Source organism: Bombus pyrosoma, linkage group LG11, assembly GCF_014825855.1.
Source record: "Bombus pyrosoma isolate SC7728 linkage group LG11, ASM1482585v1, whole genome shotgun sequence".
NCBI classification, from domain to species: domain Eukaryota; kingdom Metazoa; phylum Arthropoda; class Insecta; order Hymenoptera; family Apidae; genus Bombus; species Bombus pyrosoma.
Genome location: NC_057780.1, coordinates 1,948,725 through 1,970,220, shown reverse-complemented (window position 1 = coordinate 1,970,220; position 21,496 = coordinate 1,948,725). Strand labels below are relative to the sequence as shown.

The 21,496-nt window shown below is 45.1% G+C and overlaps 1 protein-coding gene across 6 annotated transcripts in view; it reads right to left on the bottom strand.

The window, feature by feature from the left end:
• Window positions 1-1,282: 1,282 nt before the first annotated feature.
• Window positions 1,283-21,496, bottom strand: part of LOC122573250 — a 62,036-nt gene continuing 41,822 nt past the window's right edge. The window contains exons 1-4 of one of the 6 annotated variants that reach the window (XM_043739354.1): window positions 18,169-21,369; window positions 11,634-11,835; window positions 7,378-7,521; window positions 1,283-5,832 (exon numbers count right to left, since the gene is read on the bottom strand). In XM_043739354.1, the coding sequence (XP_043595289.1) occupies window positions 3,882-5,832; window positions 7,378-7,521; window positions 11,634-11,827 (2,289 nt within the window). In that variant the 5' untranslated portion in view covers window positions 11,828-11,835; window positions 18,169-21,369 and the 3' untranslated portion in view covers window positions 1,283-3,881. Of the gene's footprint in view, window positions 5,833-7,377; window positions 7,522-11,633; window positions 11,836-14,607; window positions 14,629-14,736; window positions 15,568-16,679; window positions 16,886-16,908; window positions 18,068-18,168; window positions 21,370-21,496 lie in introns of those variants that run through there. The other 5 variants (XM_043739352.1, XM_043739356.1, XM_043739355.1 and 2 more) reach the window with 5 other exon arrangements.

Below are 21,496 nucleotides of genomic sequence, written 5' to 3'. Positions count from 1 at the left end.
ATTGCACTCTCGTCAATCGCAGATGTCGAAATCTAACATAAACAGGGACTGTCGCTCCTCGCTCGCCACTGGAGGCGCAGCAGGAACGCCGTGGTGGGTGAGAGTCACCTTTCGAGTGCGAAAGATTAACACTTTGACTGCCACGCGGGTTTTCACTGAAATCTCCGTCAGGTTACGCGAGTTTTCCTTGAAATCTCCGTCAGGCCACGCGGGTTTTCACTGAAATCTCCGTCAGGCCACGCGGGTTTTCGCTGAAATCTCCGTCAGGCCACGCGTGCCAGTACCAAGCGCTCTCTGCTAGGTACTCCCATCGATATTTTAGTAAATAATATTTTTTGTTGAAGGCCACCACTTGTAAGAAAACTCTACTAAAACACTGAAGCGATCGACAGCGTATAGACAAAAGACTGGGACGAAGGCAGACCATAAACAGGCGACGTTGACCTCGCGGTTTTCAGTTATAGGGTAAGAAGATTTTCACAACGAAAGTAAGGTTTGTTTGGAAAATAATAAGCCGATATAGGCGAGATGCTGACAAACGGGTCAAACGCGACCCCTCACGTCCGAAAAATACTTTGCGACTGAAATAAAAAGCAGTCGCAGCGCGCCTAATAATCCGCGTTTGGTGATAGAAGACAGTCGTCCGATTGCGTAATAATCCGCGCTTGGATGCAAATGGTTTACCTGGTGCTTCGTACAAGTACAGTTTTCCAACGATCGTCGTACGACGGGAATCTTTCTCGAGACTTTCTCGTTCGGTGTCGAGCGTATGGGAAACTAAAAGCTTGAAAATTGAAAATTTACGCCGCGTGAATCTATGGTCCACCAACGAAGAAATAGACGAGACGAGATTGAATACCGGCAAAGTACAACAATGATCGGCAAAGTGCTAACGTGGTAATTACTTTGCAGCTAGTTTCGAATACCAACGAATCGTCGAGAAGAATTCGTCAGAACGAAAAAGAAGAAGAAGATGATCGTAGTAAATCGGCAAATAAGTACATAAAATGAACAGATTTATATCGTCAACCTTCTGGCGCTTGCGACTCTTCTACTCCGAACGTGATCGACCCCACGCATCTTCCTGAATTTAATCGAACAAGCTTCTCGCCTTTTTCGCAAATCGTCCTTTTCACGGTAGAGGATGATACACGTGGGAGAAAGGATGGAGCACGCGCGGGAGTAACGAGACGCAAACTGAACAACTTGCAAATCGTTGGGGAGGAGTAGCACGCTGGTCCGTTCACAACTTGTCGTTGCTAAAAATCAACAAGCAGAAAGATCAGTGACGATTACGTTTTATTATTACAGATTATAAGAACCGATCTGCTCGCTACCGGCAATACGTACAAAATAGTTTTGCTTGTCGCTGCACAGGATAATAACGACACGGGTATAGGACGGCGGTTCCTGTTGCATTTTCCCTCGTTCCGTCGCTTGTCGTCGTCGTTTTCGACGCGCAGTTTCTCCTCCAACAACGGAGACCCATCGGCGCGTTTACGAACTCGTTTAAATCGCTACGAACACGTGGGATATCCGCAAACGGGGCATCGTGAAAGCGAAAAGTCGACGAAAGCACGTCCCATCGAAGGAGGCGCCGCGAGTCTCAGGTACTGATCGTTTCTCATTCTCGTTTCCAACCTTCTCCTATCGTTTTCTTCGGACGTGTACGAGGCGCCAACGCGACGATCTCCGTCCTTTCGATCGACGCATTCGATTACATGTTTCCACCAACGTTTACACGTTTCCTTCCATTCGATTACGTCTCCATAAACGCCACTCACCGACACAAACTATGTACGACTATGTATGTACATGTATAAATAAACCGTCATCTATAATAATAATAATAATAATAATAATAATAATAATAATAATAATAATAATAATAAAGAAAAAAACACGACTTTTGATTTAACAAAGAGTATAAATAAGACTAGATTTCGTTAGGCGTTATTAAATAAGATTGGCGAGTAATTTACGATTAAAAAATAATCACGATAATCGTATAGTTAGAACGGGCTTTCCCGTTTCCTCTTCTTTCACTCTCGTTCTCGTTATTCTGTTTCTTCCTTCGAGATTATTCCCCATCCCGAGTCTCGCTCTCTCTCTCTCTCAACCTACGTATATTTATTCTCTTCTTTGCCCGATCTCATTGCCTCTCGTTCTTGCTGTCTGTTCCTGGAAGCGTACAAGCCTCGCGAAACGTATCGCAAAATCGAAAGCCGAAGAAGAAAGTCTCGCCTCGGCCATGGTCGGGGCAGCTAGAAAGCTGAATTTATCGCGTCACGCCTCTCGTTTCTTAACACGAAGATTACATCCGCTTCTAATCCGCTTCTAATCCGCTTCTAATCGGCGAGCACGAAACCACGCTCTTTGGTTAACTACGACAAACACGTTCTTTCAGCGCTATGTACATTCCAGTCTCCCATCTTTGGCACGAGCTACGATCGAATTAACATTATTATTAAATCACGTTACGCGACGATACCACGCCGCTGTCTCTTCTCTCTTGCGCTCTCGCTCTTTCTCTCCGCCTTGGCGTAAGGCGGTAGCAACGAAATCTCGATATCCGTGTGCGATATTTAGCAACGCGCGCGTCGTCCTTCGATAAGAAAAAGATACAAAGGGAAAGTTTGATAGAGGAAGTTTTCAACAGCCGCGAGAACTGCCACAAAGTCTCCATACCGAACCGCCGTGACGTTAACAGTCAGCTGTCGTTGATCGCGAGCGCAGAGTGAAAGCCACGCGATTGTCTTTCGCGTTTAACCTGTTACCTTTGTTACGTTTCTTAATCGGCAACTTCTTTAGCCAAGATCATAAATTCGATGAAGAAGAGACGACGTCGATCGAGTCTTTTGAATATCGCGAACGTACGCAACCGCGTTCTCGATTTTCCAAACGCTAAATCGTCCGGCGACGATTCATCGAAGAATCGACCAATGACTTTTAGATAATTTGAAACAAGCATAATCAAGCGAAAGGCGGATGAACATTGAAAACATCGGTAACCTGAGAGACGAATTATTAGGAGAATCGTGTAACAGGTTAACGCGTTAAAACCGCGCTCTAAATCCTAATCGATTGGCTATTTTTACTGTGCGCTAATTAGGTTTCTTAAAAACACCGTAACAAGGCAGTTTAACAGCGACGAATGCAATAAACGCTATGATGTTAGCAACAACGATCGAGACTTGTAACAGGCATTGCGATACAGAGTGATGCGTGATCGACGAATGGCTAGAAAATGCAGGAGAAACGAAAAGGAGACGTTGCTGAACCAACAAACTCGATGAATTAGGCGACCAGCAACGTTCACCTGCTTCGAGTAGATTTAACAATCGCGTTTTACAATCGCAGACATTTTCCTATCCGTTAATTTCGAAGATCGATTTCCTCCTTGGGATCTAAACGTTTCTTCCGCTTTTAATTCTTGTTACATTTCCGCCAGCCAAAGCTCATCGGCAACGTATCGTTACATGTTTCACGGCTTAAGGAATATCATCCTGCAATACGCGGTTTATCGTTCACCAAAGTTTCGTTTCGTTAGCTGATACTTTGCGCGATCATCGGATACGAAACACGGACATACGAAACTCGCTCGGAGGAAGAACTCCTCTCGACCATTTGGCTGTTCTTTACATCGAGATCGATCGCCACAGAACCGCTCTACCGTCGTCCTTCAAGATCTATGTACAATATGCTGGCCGTTCTTCGCTTCGAGCACTGGCAAGAAAAAGAACGATCGTTGAACCGATCGATATCCGCTGGACATCGGGAAGCGTCGCGTACTCCGCAGAGCCGGAACGCGGCACGCAACCGTGGCAAAAGTAGCGTCAAGTTGGAATCGTCCGACCGCCTCGGGGAGCAATTTCAACGTTTCACGTCAGAGGCAGAGCGCGATGCTCGTCGACGAAGCCAGCCGGAACGTCCACCATATTGGGACGAGGGACCGGCGAGGGTAACACGTTCGTGTCGCTCTCCGCGTCTCCGTCGGCCATTTCGTTGTCCGGCGCACCCGTCAGCTCGCGCACATTCCCCGGAAGATAGTCCTTCCAGCTTCTAAACAGATACCTGGTGAATTTCCTAAGCTGCCGGAACTTGCAGTAAGTAGCGCCCTCGGCTGACTCCAGCTGCTGCGTCTGTATGAGAAATCCTTTCTCCTTGAACGTTTGCTCCAGCTTCTCCCTCTGTAGAGACTTTCGAGTCTTCCTCTTGCGGCGACCTTCCTCCTGATTGCCGCTCCTCTGGCAGGCTGTCGGCTGAATCCTCTCGCCGGCGGCGTTCAGGAAAGCTCCCGTCGAGGAACCCGATTGCCCTGCCGACTGTTGAAGCGCTTCTCGCGGAAAGAACTCGTAGCCGCGCATACTTTTGTCCCCGGTGCCGCTGTAGTATCTAAAGTTGCCACCTGAATCCACCGACAGGCTCTTCTTCTCCTGTAGACTGGGCTTCGCACCTCCGGTGAATTTAAATTTGCATATGCTCACTTCCGTCGCTGGATTGTTGTTGTTCTCCGATGGCATGGGCGGGATGAATATGGCGGATCGTTTCCTCTTCGTCGGCTGTCCCTGGGCTTGAACCACGGACGCGTTCCTCTTCGGTCTGGGCGAGACAGGAGGCGGCACGGTGGACGTTTGAGAGGCTGGTTGGACCGCGGCTGGCAACAGAGGCGGACTCTTCGTCTCCATCATAGAGTATATCGATTTAGGGACGATCTTCTGCTCCTTCGGATGCTGGTCCAAACCTCGGGGATAACATTTGTCGTTCTGTGCCATCTTTTGGTAGTAGAGTAGCTGCGATTGCAACGCCATCGGATGGATAAAGACTCCGGCGTTCGGCCAGTACACGAATCCGGGATTGCCACCCAACACCGGCTCGATCACGTTGTTGTTGTGATTGACGTTGTTGCCGGTGGTGTGACCGAGATGATCCAGCGAACGGTAGCCCGGTTCCGAAGGGAACGTGGCGCCTATACACTCGATCTCTTCTCCGTCGCTGGACGTCTCGCTCTTCACCTGCCCGGACTCGTACACGTTGCCGTGTTTTCGCAGTAGCCTGATTTTCAGCTGGTTCAAGTCTCTGATGCAGAGATTCAACGGCTCGTCCTGCTCCCTCGAGTTTTCCATCGCGCCGAAGCTTCGTCGAGACTCCTGGGTCAATCGTTTCTCCAACAGGCTACTGATTCTATTCTGAACGTCGGTTCGTTGGAACGGCATCTGCGGCGAGATCCTCTCGCGGCAGTCCAGCTTGTCCCTCGGCGACAGCCTTCTCTCCTCGTGGCCAGGAGTGCCGGGTAGTATGGTGCCGTAATTCTTGTAGATCAAATGGCAAATGTCGGCTTTCTTCGGTTTCCTACCGCGTCGCGGCTTGCTGTTGTCCAGCGTGATCTCGCCCATGTAAGGCAGATCCGAGTATTTCATCGGCGGCCTGCCGGTTCCTTGAGACAGCGGCTGTTGCTGCTGACCGTGACCGTGGTTATGATTATGGTGGCCCGCGTTCAACGCGTGCGTGGAGGTGGACGTGATCACCGACCTCCTGGAGCCCGACGCTTGGCACGAATTTACGGGCGAGCATTGCGACGACGAGATCCGCGGACACAGCTCTTGTTGCATCGCGGCGATCCGCTGCAGCCAGCCGTGCACGTCGGCGATGGGACTCGGCGTCGAGGTGGAGCTGGTTGGCGCCGGGCTCGGAATCGTCGGTTCCGTTAGCCGCGTCGGCGACGAGTTTAAAGCCTCTTGAGCAAGGGACGCCTCGTAGTGGTCAAGGTACTCCGGTGGCAGCGCCTGGTGATGAAACTTGAGCTTCCATCGCGACTTCCTGCGGCCTCGGCTGCAACAGATATCGACGGTCCGCTCGTTTTTAACAGATTCGCTCAAGCTTTCTCCGTCAACGTTTCTTTCGACTACTCGAAGAGACGGTCTCTCGGTCGACCGTCGAACGAGAATGTCACGCGATAACGTCCGATCGCCCTACAGCTCGGAGCTCGTGATACGGAAACGGGCAAAGAGAAGATAATTTTCTCCTCGACCGCGTCCCTTTCTCTCCGCACGATTCTACAAAATTCGCCGCGATTCAACGACATCCCTCCGCGTTCGCGATTCTACCCGGTTCTCCGTTAATCGATTCGTAATTAATTTCTCGTTAGGCGTTGCAGATGTGGCGCGTTAGAGAAACGTATGGAAATCGGATGCTCGACGCCGATAATTACATCGGCGATACAGGCCTTTCGTTAACGTTCTTTTCCACCTAACTGCATTCCGAACCACACCTTGGGACGGCGATTTATACAAGCGGCTGCGTGCCACCTTACACGCATATTATGCATAGAGAGAGAACGTGCCCCGCGCTTCTCTTCCACCGGTGGCTCTAGCGCGCGACGCGTTTAATGAAATTCAATAACGGTAATCGACTCGCGGCGTTTCAGCGACGTACCAAACAAGTTCGCTTTTTTCTCGTCCGCGCAACAGTCCGCGAGACACGCGGAACGAACCAGTTTCTCCCGGCGAAGAGTCCTTTTTGTCGCTTATTTAAAAGCGACTGTTTCGTTGCCAGCGCCGCCAGTTTTACGCGAAAATGATCGTTAAAAGGGTTTCACCGCGCACGTCCCACCTCGAGGCTGCAGGCGCGTCATAGCGGAAAAATCGTTTCTCGAGGGAAACGTTCGGACAACTGGGGCCGAGAGAGTTTCCGCGTCGCTACCATCGCCGATTATCGTTGTCACCTGGTTTTTTGACAGCTGTTTTTGCTTTCCAGTATATACAGCATCAACGATATCTTTGTGCTTTTAAATTTCCCGTAAACGCGTGAACGCTCGTGATTTGTTAACGAATTATTTCATACGCAAAACTCGTATTTCGAGCAAACGATGATTTCGATATCTCAGAGTCGCGAATTTATGGGTCGCGAGTAAAATAAAAGGAGATTACCAAATTTTCTTTCCGTCCAAATCGATCGATTACTAACGCGATTATTGGAATAATTAGCAAGTTGCCAACCCAACAGAATTATTGGTAAAATTCGGAATCGAAAAACAAAGTTTCCCTCTTTTCTTTTTTTTCTTTTTATTACGTATTAGGTTGTCCAAAAAGTTTCTTTCGTTTCACAAGGCGATGATAGACGAACAACAATTTCTGTTTTATATTACTTCATCGAATTAGCTATGATCCATTTCCTTCTATTTCCATACTATACATATTATTACGTTCGTGCGTAATTCAATAAACTAACATAAAATAAAAAACATCGTGCGTATATTATTTTCTTATAAAACGAAAGAAACTTTTCCCATAACAAGGAGCGTAAACCGCAGCAACTCGCTTTTCAACCTCGCAAAGTATTTCGCGCGAATAAAAAAGGATTAAAAGGACGATTTACCTCGGCCTTCCTCGGCTATTGAGATCCGTAACAGTCTGTCCTGCGCTTTCCTCCAGTTCTTGAATCTGATGATGGCTGGTTTCGTGTCCATGTCCGTGTTTGCCATCGACGGACGTCGGCGAAACGTCTGCATCTACTTGAGGACTATCGAATTTTCCATTAGCTGTGTGTCGCGATGAGCGAAGAAAACGGAACGAAGCTTTCGTATTTCACGTACGTCGATAAAAATACGAATAAAGTAAACGCGGATACCTAGGCGCGTGGATCGGGTGAAAGTTGTTACTCGATGAACGTATGTATATATCTCGAAAAAGAAAAAGGAATTTTCTGCGCGATGTAAACATTCGTAAAACGTCACACATAAATCACATGGAAGAATCAAAAAACACCTACGACCTTTCCAAAACTTTCGTTTCTTCGCAAACTTTCGATAGAGGAAATAAAGTATCTTTACGATCTTCCTTTCCAATGTACCTACGTAGAAATTGAACGATATATAAAACTCTTGTCGACACGAGACGATAACACCGATAGACGTGTACAGTGGCTGAAGAAAATATTCGAACGCTTACGTATACGAAATTCAATGGCCGAAATAATGTACGTTAAAGTAATTTGCTTAGACAAGCGGATGTCGATATGAAGATGGAAGTCTTGAGATTATGTCGGTAAAATTTGAAAAGGATCGAACAACGTAGGTAGGAGTTATGGTACATTTGTTAGCTTAAACAAGCGTTGTTAGCGACTGACGAAAGTATTTGAACACTTACATATGCGAAATTGAATGGCTGAAATAATGTACGTTAAAGTAATTTGTTTAGAGAGGCATTTATTAGAAATACGCATTGTAAGTGACTGACGAAAGTATTTGAACACTTACATATGCGAAATTGAATGGCCGAAATGATGTACGTTAAAGTAATTTGTTTAGACAAGTAGAAGTGAATAGGAAGATGGAAATCTTGAGATTATGTCGGTAAAATTTGAAAAGGATTGAACAACATAGATAGGAGTTGTGGTACATTTTTTAGCTTAAACAAGCATTGTTAGCGACTGACGAAAGTATTTGAACACTTACGTATGCGAAATTGAATGGTCGAAATAATGTATGCTAAAGTAATTTGATTAGACAAGCAGATGTCGATAGGAAGATGGAAGTCAAGATTAAGTGAGATGATACATTTAATCGAAACACGCATTGTAAGTAACTGACGAAAGTATTTGAACATTTACATATGCGAAATTGAATGGCCGAAATAATGTACGTTAAAGTAATTTGTTTAGACAAGTAGAAGTGAATAGGAAGATGGAAATCTTGAGATTATGTCGGTAAAATTTGAAAAGGATTGAACAACATAGATAGGAGTTGTGATACATTTTTTAGCTTAAACAGGCATTGTTAGCGACTGACGAAAGTATTTGAACACTTACGTATGCGAAATTGAATGGTCGAAATAATGTATGCTAAAGTAATTTGATTAGACAAGCAGATGTCGATAGGAAGATGGAAGTCAAGATTAAGTGAGATGATACATTTAATCGAAACACGCATTGTAAGTGACTGACGAAAGTATTTGAACATTTACATATGCGAAATTGAATGGCCGAAATAATGTACGTTAAAGTAATTTGCTTAGACAAGTAGAAGTGAATAGGAAGATGCAAGTCTTGAGATTATGTGAGTAAAATTTGAAAAGGATTGAACAACATAGATAGGAGTTGTGGTACATTTTTTAGCTTAAACAAGCATTGTTAGCGACTGACGAAAGTATTTGAACACTTACATATGCGAAATTGAATGGCCGAAATAATGTATGCTAAAGTAATTTGATTAGACAAGCAGATGTCGATAGGAAGATGGAAGTCAAGATTAAGTGAGATGATACATTTAATCGAAACACGCATTGTAAGTGACTGACGAAAGTATTTGAACATTTACATATGCGAAATTGAATGGCCGAAATGATGTACGTTAAAGTAATTTGTTTAGACAAGCAGAAGTGAATAGGAAGATGCAAGTCTTAAGATTATGTGAGTAAAATTTGAAAAGGATCGAACAACGTAGATAGGAGTTATGGTACATTTAATCGAAACACGCATTGTAAGTGACTGACGAAAGTATTTGAACACCACATATATGCAATTGTTGTGGACTTACTTCTGTTCACAATTCCGGCAATCTCGTTATACGTAATCGGAATATTATTTCTCTTTCGCGCTTTTCTTTCACATTTTTTGGTATTCATTTTAAATACTATTGTGCACATTTTTACGTTACTGTTACGGAAACGATGTCCTAACATCAAGCGAACATATCAATATTTTCATTTACCAATGATGTTTACATTAGGTGCAAAGGAAGATGAAAAACCATCAACAGAGTTACAGCGTTTAATACTTTTCTGAGACACTTATCACGAATGTTTCTAATAAATGTATCGTAACTCCTGTCTATATTATTCAATCGTTTTCAAACTTTACCGATGTAATTTTCATACTTTCCCCTCACTATAGATACCAAATTGTTTCAATAAATAGTACACCTCAACATTTAGTACACCTTCTTTTATTATTTGAAATTTCTAAATGTAAGCGTTCGAATGCTTCTGTGAGACACTTATGAATGATTCTAATAAATGTATCGTAACTCCTGTCTATATTATTCAATCGTTTTCAAACTATACCGATGTAATTTCCACACTTTCCCCCCGCTATAGATACCAAATTGTTTTAACAAATTAATTTAGCACACCTCGTTTTATTAATTGAAATTTCTAAGTGTAAGCGTTCGAATACTTTAGTGAGCCACTTATCATGAATATTTATAATAAATGCATCATAATTCCTGTCTATATTATCGAATGGTTTTCAAACTTTACCGATGTAATTTTCACACTTTCCCCTCGCTATAGATACTAAATTGTTTTCACAAATTAGTTTAATGCACCTCGTGTTATTAATTGAAATTTCTAAGTGTAAGCGTTCGAATACTTCTGTGAGAAACTTATTATTAGAAACATTCATAACTCCTGTCTATATTATTCAATCGTTTTCAAATTTTACCAACATAATTTTCAGACTTCCTCCTCACTATAAATACCAAATTGTTTTAATAAATAGTACACCTCAACCTTTAGTACACCTCCTTTTATTAATTGAGCCACTTATCATGAATATTTGTAATAAATGGATCATAATTCCTGTCTATATTATCGAATGGTTTTCAAACTTTACCGATGTAATTTTCACACTTTCCCCTCGCTATAGATACCAAATTGTTTCAATAAATGGTACACCTCAACATTTAGTACACTTCCTTTTATTAATTGAAATTTCTAAGTGTAAGCGTTCGAATACTTTCGCGTGCCACTGTATCTCGGTTGTTTGAAAACGCGAACGTTCCACCGAACCGATACATTTTTTCTTCTTCTCTTTTCCGATCGTTTTGTAATCGATAACAAAGTGACGAGGAAGAAATTTAAACTCGTAGGTACCGGAAAGGAAATTATAAAATTATTACGGTCGATTAGACGTACGTACGAAGGAACGTGATCCGTGTGCCAAAGTTTTAGAGATCGCTGTACAGTGTACATATACATACACGTGTATACACATTTGCATGGTGCGAATCGACCCAGCCGTTTTCCCAACCATCCTCGAGTGCATAAATTACTTTTACGCGACTCGAAGGCGATCGTACTTGCTATACTCCATTAAAAAAATAATCTGTCGCTCGTAAACGCCAACGGAACGTCCACCGACCCGAAAACCTACACCGTCTGTATGTATACACATACGTTTCGCGTAATAATAACCTTTTCGGTGTATTATTTCATTTCCCTGACGAGATGTATTCATCTTGTTACGATGCGCAACGCGCCATAATAACAATAATAATAATAACTAATGCCTTTCTTATATGATTTACGTATGATACGATAATAACACATCGGCCTGTCGGCACGAGCGTTTATCTCGCTCGTGGAATGTTAATTTCAGTCATCAGGCTACGCAGTGTCGACGAAAAGGAGAAAAAAAAAGAAAAGAGAAAAAATAAAAATAGCCGACAAACGGAAAGACGCGCGATTTATATCGAAAATTAGTCGAAAGATAAAAAGAGCGTTGTCGGTCGTATGCGATCGAAGGATCCGAGGATTAAATTTACGACGAAAATATTACGAGGAAAAGCGTTAGACAAAGAGGAGATAGTATGGACCAAGTGGGAAAGCTTCGATCGGTATAAACCGTAGGCTCACCTCAACGCATTCGTGTCACGACTTCGTTCCTCCTCCTCCTGTGGCTCCTGCTTGACCGCCATGTGGAGCAGAGGTGGCAGCGGACACTTTACACGCGACGTACGATGCGGATGATGGTGCGGAGAAGCGTCGTCCGTGGGGCCACCGTCTATACCAGTAGATTGCGCGCGAGACACGATTTCCTCGGTCTGCATAGTGCCCCCTGCAACGTGAAACGTACTTGGTTACGTCGAGATCCAGCGATTTTTCACGTTCCGATTTGTCGCGTCGGGAATAAACAACATCGGCCATTCTGTCTTCCTCTCTTTCTCTCTGTCTCTCCCTTTGTCTCTTCTTTTCGTCCTCCTTCCTCTTTTTCAATCAATTAAATTTTAAATCGGTGAATCGGATTTTACGATTGGTTGGATCGTACCAAACGTTCGACGGTTCGCCGTATCTCGCGCAGGAAACTGTTTGACAATTCTAAGGATATCCTTGTCGATACGATCCGATGGAAAGCAGGTGGCAGAGAGACGCGAGCGTTACGTTGCATACGAACGTCTATCGAGTCGACACTCGGACGATCCAAAGAATCGACGATCTTGCCGAGTTTAGGACAATTCGGAGACTGGAAGAACGCAACGCGTGCGATATAAAATTACGATAATCGCGATATTACATGGATAGATACTCGAGCGAATCTCTGCTTCGGTTCTACCTCCGCCTCTACCTATTCGTACGACTTTCGACTCGCTCAAACATCCGTGTGACCCATCGATAATCCCTTTTCGCCGCGAGAGATAAGAAAAATGGGACGCGTACGACGAATTTCGACTTTTCGTTTCATCGTATCGCTGCCAAGTGGTACGCGCACGGGCCGAAAGGAAAAATTATCGATGCGTGGGCATCGGTCGCATCGACTTTTACGATGCAGCCTGGATATCGCGGAATATTCATAAGCTTCTGTATTAACGAAACATCGTTGGATTCACCGTAAATGCCGTTACGGCGTTTGTACGCGACGACAGGAGCAGACGTAGATTTCCACGTAGACGTAGAACGGAGCGGGCGTGAGAAATGGAAGAAACTAAACAAATGCCCACATGCGAATCGCGAGGGGAATCGTGTGGGGTGTTGCAGCATAGTTGGGCCGCGTGTGGGCACGCAGACGCGTCCAAGGCTTCGAAATCGAATAAAAGGAAAACGCGCAGCTGCCGTGTATTACGCGACGGATAGCTTTAGGAATGTTCTTCGACTCGCCTCTACGCACACACCTGTCGCGTATAATTCCTCGTAACGTTCCTTTAAGCTCATCGAAACGTCGATCCGCCCCGCCACGCACGTATAAATATAGTGCTCGGTCTAAGCGCGTTCTTCGCGCGTAATAATACGTACGGCGATCGGAGGACGACGCGCTTACGCGCAAAAATCAATTCGCGTTGGCGAAAACCACGCTATCGAAAGAAGATGCGACTACGAGACGAAAATAAAATCGCTTTCACCTATCGTCGGTGTGTGAAAAGCTCGGTTACGTGGCTCGGTAGAAAGCTACGACTATATCGTCGGCCAGAGAAGGCTCGGTATTCCCTGCAGAGAAGTCACTTTTAATCGAATAAAACGCTACGTTTGTCGGATAGTCATCGGTCAGATTTGGTTACTACGACCGGAAGGAAGCTGGAACGTCGTTGAAAGCTCTGCAACAACCGACAGCGATGAGGAAAGATCGCGAATCGTCGTGAAAAATCATCGCGACTGGGGAGGAACGCGATCGAGTCTCTCGCGATTCGCGTGGTTTCTAGTAATATTGGGTTGACAACTAAGTGGTTGCGGATTTTGTCATTAGGTTGTATTGCAAAAATCCGCGATCACTTAGTTGCCAAGCCAATACGCAACTCCATACGCCCGCGACCCGATCCATCAATTTGTTCGTGGCGGGACAAATTTAACGAAAGACGATGACGTTTGATCGATGATATATTATTATAATATATGCATATACAGGGTGGTTGGTAACTGGTGGTACGAGAGGAAAGGGATTCTACGCGAAAAAAGAAGTCGAAAATATAGAATAAAAATTTTTCGTTCGAGGCTTCGTTTTCGAGAAAATCGACTTTGAATTTTCGCTCGGTACGGACGAAAGAAAAGATTATCGTAGCCTTTCAAACTTTAAAACAATCGAATACGTTAGAAAGTGTTCATAGAAATTTAATTAGAAGAGCAGAACTATGTGTTCGGCAGAATGGGCAACATTTTCAGCAATTTTTCTAATAATAAACTTTATGATTACTTCATATTGTTTCATTATGTATTCCTAATCTTCCGTTACGGCAAAAACAAACTTAAACTGCGATAATATCCACCGAGACAACGATCTACAGTGAGATCCGTTATAACGAGACGTGATAAAGTGCGCGCGTACCGAGCGAAAATTCAAAGTCGATTTTCTCGAAAACAAAGCCTCGAACGAAAAATTTTTATTCTATATTTTCGACTTCTTTTTTCGCGTAGAATCACACCCTTTCCGCTCGTACCACCAGTTACCAATCACCTTGTACATTAGGTTGTCCGGGAAGTATTTTTCTTTCGCAAACGTGTCTTTTACAACAGCGCACCTCGGTACAAACGCGAAACCAAGTCTGTGAAATGTCGCGGTGTTTGTCTGAACAGAACAAGAAAGGATCGCGCGTAATTCGACGAAATAATATAAAACAAAAAACCTTGTGCGTCTATTATTTTCTCATAAAACGAAAGAAACTTTTCGGACAACCTGATACATCCGAAGAGCGAAGGGGAATGACGCGTGTCTGAGCTACCGGATCGAGAAGGACGGTCGACGAAAAGGAAGAAAAAGGTGTGGCGACGGAACGATATGAAGGAAAAAGGGACGCGACTAGCACCGCTCGTAGACAAGAGCGGAAACGAGAAGCAGAAAAAGAGAAAGAATGGAGAGGCCGGCGCGTGGAATCGCAGAGATGAAGAAGCGTATTGTACATACTGACTTTGCAGCACCGTAGGATAAAAATATTCCTGCTCGAAAATAGAAACAGACACGCGTACGGTTCTACCCAACACCCGCGACTCTTGCTCCGTACTTGGCCTTAGTCGATCGGGTTTCACGCCTTACCTTCCTATACCATCTTCGTTCCCAGACATCGGTGTAGTCGTGGTCGAATCATGGCGAGCGACGACCAATTCGAATCAAAGATTTCGATTCCGTCGTCTTTGTACGTATCTTTGTCGTACGATCTTTTGCAACGCGCTTGTAAAAGGTTGGTTCGCCGAGAGTCAAAAAGTTTCGACAGACAAAGACCACGAACGTCGGTAAATTCGTTTACGTAGCAGCGTTTTCTCGCTTTTCGTTTCTTATCGGGGAAAACGTGGATCGCGTCGCGTGTCTTTGATGCACCGCGAAGCGGCAAGCGCTTCGTAAGCGCGCGATATCGATGCAAATTTTGGCGAATGTTTTCTAAACTCGAAAATACTGTGATCGCGATACGAAGTAACGTGGAACGACGATGTTTCTCTGTCGATTTAAAGGCATAAAAGCTATTCTGGCAACGACGTTTCGAAAGCAAAGCGAACGTTCGAGCATCGTACAGCCAAACCGAAACGATATCGACCGACGACAGCTGATCGCAGCACGGAAAACGTAGCGAAACGCGGTTAATTCGTTCGCAGCACGTGCGGCAAAAGTTCTAATAACCCCGGACACGTGTCATTTAAAATTAAACGGCACGGAGAGCGTCGCGCTAGCTAGATCGATCGAAGCAAAGTTGCGCCTCGACCTAGGCGTCGACCGACGTCAACGAAGACCAAACGTCGCTCCAGTCGTGCACGCACCTACGAAACGTAAAATTCGATGGCAACGTCGTATGTATCGTGTACGGTTCGTCTCGGTAAAACGATCCCTGGATTCGGCTTTCGAACGCGATTTACCGCGCTAAAACGCAGGCCAAAAACGGGAGCAACGTAGCTTACCGACCGGCGTGTCTGTGTGATGGTGTATTAATAACGGCGTGTGCGGGAGGTGGCCCGATTCATTGAAGACCAGTTATAGAATGATGCAGGCGGCCGCGTAACTACAATTTATTTTTTGGCTATTTTTAGCGGTTGGCGTAGCGCCACTATTTTCGGTTCTCTCAAATTTCTCACTCCATATTTGGGATTATGGATGACGGGCCCGCTGTGCGGTGTATCTTTACGACTAAGCCGGTTGAGACACTTTCGTTTGCCCGGTCGCTGATATACGCCGATGTTTCCTCGTCTCTGCCTTCTGCTCCCTAACTTCGGTATCCATTTATGCTCGCGCTAACTAACTCGCCACGCTACGACGCGCCGGTTACGCTCGTTTCACACGGAACATCGTTCCGCACCGCACGCCAAATTTTCCATAGTACCATTTCCCAAGCAAAATTACCGCAAAATCCCCTAATCTATATTCGGCAACGCGCGTCTATGCGGCACCGTAGCACGTAGAAGCGTGCGTCGTAGCGTCGGTGTAAATCGCCAGCAACCAACTGTTCGAACGGAAACGCACGATATCGTTCGTCGCGATATTCCAACGACGTTTAAACGTCCGAATCGCGTTAAATCGACAGGATCGTCGGTGATTTTCGACGCAGCTAACCGATCGCGGCTTTCCGCGACCTGTGGATAATTAGATCGCGTAACGATCGCGTCAGCGCAAATGTCAGAGGCGATGATACGGCTACCGACGAGGCTGATTTTTTCGCATTTACCCGTGACACGCGACGGGCGTACGCGATTACACGGGCAACAAGTGGACAACGATTCGTGGCGAGTACTCGCACGCGGTCGAGCATGCGTTTGCTCTCTAATTGGCAAGGACGCAAGTAGGTTAAAAACGATAAGTCGGCTGTAACGCGGAGGAATATGTCAAGGCGACGCGGTGACGACGAAGAAACCGCGAAAAACCTTTTCCCAACTCCGATTATCTCGTAGGTTATCATCGTTGCGATGGAAAATCGCGTTTTACCCGGAACGACGCTGCACGACGATTTGAACGCGAAACTCGAAACTCGCGTTACGACGTACGCGACCACGAACCTGTCGTTGATCTGGAAACTTTGTAGCGCGACAGGATGCTGGAGGAAGAGCGAAATCGAACAATTTCGACGGACCGTGATCCACTGGCCCGGTTACGCTACCGTGTCGCTGCAACACGCCTACGCGCAGGGTCGTCGTGCCGCGTGGTCGTGGAAATATCAAAGGGAATCCGATGGAACGCGAACGTGGCCGTTAGAAAACGGTTGGTCTGCGCTAGCTGTCGAGGTACCTGTGACGGGAAACTTGCTTTCTGGCAACATGAACGGTCGTTGCCGAAGGATCGTGGTTCCCGGTAAATCCTGTTCCACGGACCACCAACATTCGTCGTTGAAGCTCGTGCTCCGACTCGACCGGAAGCCTCCGTCCGAGGAATCTTCGCTGGACTGGTGGTGATTTCGTAGAAAATCACTGGCGCGATCGCGATCAACAGCGTACGCGGATAGGACGACGAACGATAACGAGAACGCAAGACGCAGCGACACGATGGTTGCGGTGCGATGAACTCGAATCACGCGATCCTCGCTCCGGACACTTGTTGTCTCGACCGGGTCGTGTCGCGTTCGCGAGTTTGGCGCAGCCACGGACACGCTGGAAAAACGGGGAAAGCGTGGTCGATCGTATCGTCGACCAACTGGATGCCGAGAATGGAGACGGTAATCGAAGGTTCGAAGGAAGGTGCAAGAAGGCGGATAGAGGGCACGTGTCTGCGATGAGTTAGGTTATCCGTGGACGAGCACGGGACCAGCGATACGCGAAGAGGGAAGGAACACGCGCGAACAACTAGACAGAGAAAAGAAGAAGAAGAAGAAGAAGAAGAGGCAGAAGAAGAAGAAGAAGAAGCAGAAGAAGAAGAAGAAGCGGCTAAAGTAGAAGAAGAAGAAGAAGAGAAACAAGGAGAGATTGAAGAGAGGAGTAGAAGAAGAGCATAGGGAAGGAGGAAAGGAGAGGAGAGGAGAGAGAGAGCCGAAAAGGGGAGAGAAAGAGGAGGACGACAAAACGGAGCAGTCCGTTTTGAGGCAGTTTTGGCACTGTTACCAGCACCAACGGCCAAGCACCAACCCCGAGCAGCGCCTCCACCTCCGCCTGAGGAAGAAAAGAGGGAGAGGTAGCGAGAGGAATACAGAGACGATGGCGGTGGCAAAGAAGACGAGCAGAGATCCCCCTTAGAGGAAGAAGAGAGCGAGAGCGGAGGCGAGGGCGTATATTCTTGATTTGGGCGGATGGAAATCTGAGATTGCTCCATATCGGGCTGTGCGCCGTGACCACGGAGGTGCTCCGTAATAGCAGACGTCTCCGAACCTTCTCCTCGCTGTCTCTCTTCGTTTCTCAACCTCTCTAGCCTTCCATCTCTCTCTCTCTCTCTCTCTCTCTCTCTCTCTCTCTCTCACTCACTCATCGCGTGCCTAGTTCGCGTCTGTTCTTTTCTTCGCTTCTCTACTTCTCTGTTTCTACTTCTTTTTCTATTTCATCGCCATGTCGCTGTACGTACCTCGTACGGTCGTATTACGTTCGATAAACCTTCCTCGTCCGATCCATCCACTTTGTCTTTGTATTTCCCAACAACGTTTTTAGTCGTTCCAATTTCGCCCGATCTTTAATTACAGAAGCAGCGGCGTTTGAAAACGGCGTCGTTTTACGCGCAACAAAGCAGTCGCGTTTCTTCGAAAACCTTTGAAACTGTTCGTCGACGAAAACGATAGGTTTCGTCGATTAAAAACGCGATCGTTCGATCTTTTCGGAGTTGACAATTTCGTTGCCTTCGCATAGATCCGTGATATTCGATATTCGCGAATTCACCCCGTTTCCTTTTCCACGTTTATTTTTGCTCGCGTTCGTTCATTATTTTTCCAGATTACCCGCTCTCCCGTCTATTCCCATATGCGTATAATATTACCTTCTCGTCTCTACCTTAACGCGTTATCCCTTCCCCCTCTCCTCTGCGTTGTTCGGTTTCGCGAATGCGTATGATGCAAACACGAGGGTATATTTAACCCCGTGAACCAGCAGGGAAGAATCGAGCCGAGTGCAACCAGGATCTTCTTTTTCCGCTTCTCTCGTCTCCTTTCTTTTTCCCTTCTTTCCTCCTTCTCTCGCCGCGTTCCACGCTCCACTCTCGCGTAATTCGTTGACGCAACGTGCTTCGAAGCTCGTCGATCCGTCGATCGATCGATCATAACGACGGTCGATCTTTCGACTAACGCGTCGAATGCCACTGAAATTCGATTTTGCCGAATCCTTTGGAATTATTCGAAAGTAAGACAGGCTGGACGAGTTAAAAAATTGCGAACCATCCGGATGGAACATCGTCGCATCGGAAGTTGCGGAATACGAAATTGCCGCAACTCGTTGGTAATCGTTGAGTGAAATAATAAAAGAATAATAATAATCGTAGAGTAAAAAATTCAAGCGACAATCGGCGGGCTAATTGAATGGTCGATTAATAAAAGTTAACGTTACGGTATAAAGAAGCGAAAGCAAGTCGAGTATTTACTCGAATTCCTTACGCGCAAACAAGTTAATCTACAAATAGCAGAGAACATTGTAACTGTTTGTTGGCTTGACCAGAAAATTACATGGTCGCGCGGTGGCTGTGCAACAACCGGATAAATGAGAGCAAAAAATCGACCATCCTGAGTGCTGCCAACAGATCAGCCACGCTAACCGTCCGAGACACACCGTTTTGCCTATGTGAGGTCGGGCTGTTTACGAAACGGACGCGAATCGAAAATAGTAGAGCACCGAAAACTCGTATATATCTGGAAACCTTATACCATTACCGCTTATAAAACCGAAATAACACGGTATAATAGGAATAATATCTTACTCGATGTTTCGCGAGTAGTTGTTTTCCGCCGTTTAAAAATATTTCTATGTCTCCTACGTCGAATGACTGCGATACGTCTTGGAAAATAGCCTGTGAAACATCTCGTTTAAAAATATTCTTAGAAACGAGAATTCGTTTCGATGGAAAAATTCTCGTTTTCCGCACGAAGATCAGAAAATAGAAAATCTTCGCACGTATCGCTGACGATAATTGCCGACTTTTCAAAACCGTCAGAATTCCTCCTTCCTTCCTCGGAATCGACGATACTCGTAAATCATCTTCCGCTGACACGCCAACGTTCGTCTTCCTTATGACGTAGGGAAATAATAACGAAATAAGGAAAAACTCGATATATTTCAACGTCGATGAGAGGCTTATTTAGAACGTGGTTCGGCAAAACCGATCAACGCGACAAGCGTCGTAGAATATCTCGATACGTTTCGAGCAATTTCCAAATTTAGAAATATATTCGATTATGCAACGACAGAACCGTTACACAGCTCGAGTGGAAACCAGTCCCGGCGTGTAATAACGGATAAGCTAACAATAGATATCCAAGAATCGAGACATTTTTAAACAACTCGTAAGCCAAGAACGGGTCCCAATAAACAACGGTGAGACGGTTCTCGGTAGGAAGAGCAGCCACTTTTCTCCGTAATAACGAACAAGCTAGCGATAGGTAACAAAGTGATCTTGGAAACATCGAACGAACGAGGATAAATCGATTATAATAAATTATCGTAGTATCGTGGACAAATGGCCTGAGAAATACCGGGTGAACCGTAAACAATGTAGCGACAAAACCAAAGCGCCGACAGACACAACGATGTATCGTCGGTCCTTCGATCGAATAGTTTCGTGGAGAAGATCTGCGTGACCCTGGCCATGAGCGGTTACGAAACACGTACATGATGAGGCTAAGACAAAGGACAAAGGGATGCTAAGGGACAAAGACGAATTAATAGTCAGTGAGTTGGTTGAGAAGTGAAAGAGTGTTGGATCCGTTGATAATTAACTATCTAGTTGTGTTAATTATAATACGTTATTGTGTTCACGTTAAACAACCATCGTTTCCTGTTTAATCGATTTATTTTAGATAAACTAATTAAAGATCCTATACTAGCGATAGGTAACAAAGTGATCTTGGAAACATCGAACAAACGAAGATGAATCGATTGTAATAAATTATGTTTAAGTGGAAATCGAATTTTCTTTCGCTTAATACGCTATCATATTCCTTCGTGGTATTCTTCGTATACGAACTCGATCTAATCGCGATAGGCGAATCCGGCGCGACACATTTTTAAAATACCAGAATACGACGAAATAAAAATTGTCGTTTTTGCTAATTTACCGAAACTAAAACGATCGAACGCGTCCCATCGAATATCAAAACCTGGCCTCGGTTCGTACAATTTTGTGTAGCTGTACATCGATAGAAGTTTGAACAGGAAGAGCGGGACAACGAGACTGAAGAACACGTTACGTGTAACGACGTGTACGTCTCTTTAACAGTGCAACTACCACACCAGTCAAATCGACAGATTTTACAATTTTATTTTGAAATTCCTACTTCGTGTTATATCTCTTTTCCGCAATAATGTAATGACTTTCGCAACGATAACTAAAAGAATGATATAATGAATTTTAATTTGTTTTTTATGTATTCAAACTCAAAATAATTTTGCATCGAGGCTGCTCATGCCAATATCAGTCAAAATGATTGGCACTCGTCAAAGCGTAAAAGGGTCCTGCGATCCGTTTATCGAACCCCGATTGACCAGTTTCTTCGTTTTCTACAACTTGCCACGCGTTTTTAAAATGTTTACCGCGTATCATTCGATACGACGACATCAAGAAAATTCCGGATCGATCGCTAGATCGCTAGACGCTAACGCTAGAAAAATCACACCAGTGAAAATGACTGATTCTACAATTTTATAAACGCGTCAACCCTCGTTTAGGTCGATTATGGTCCCAGATGGATTAATAA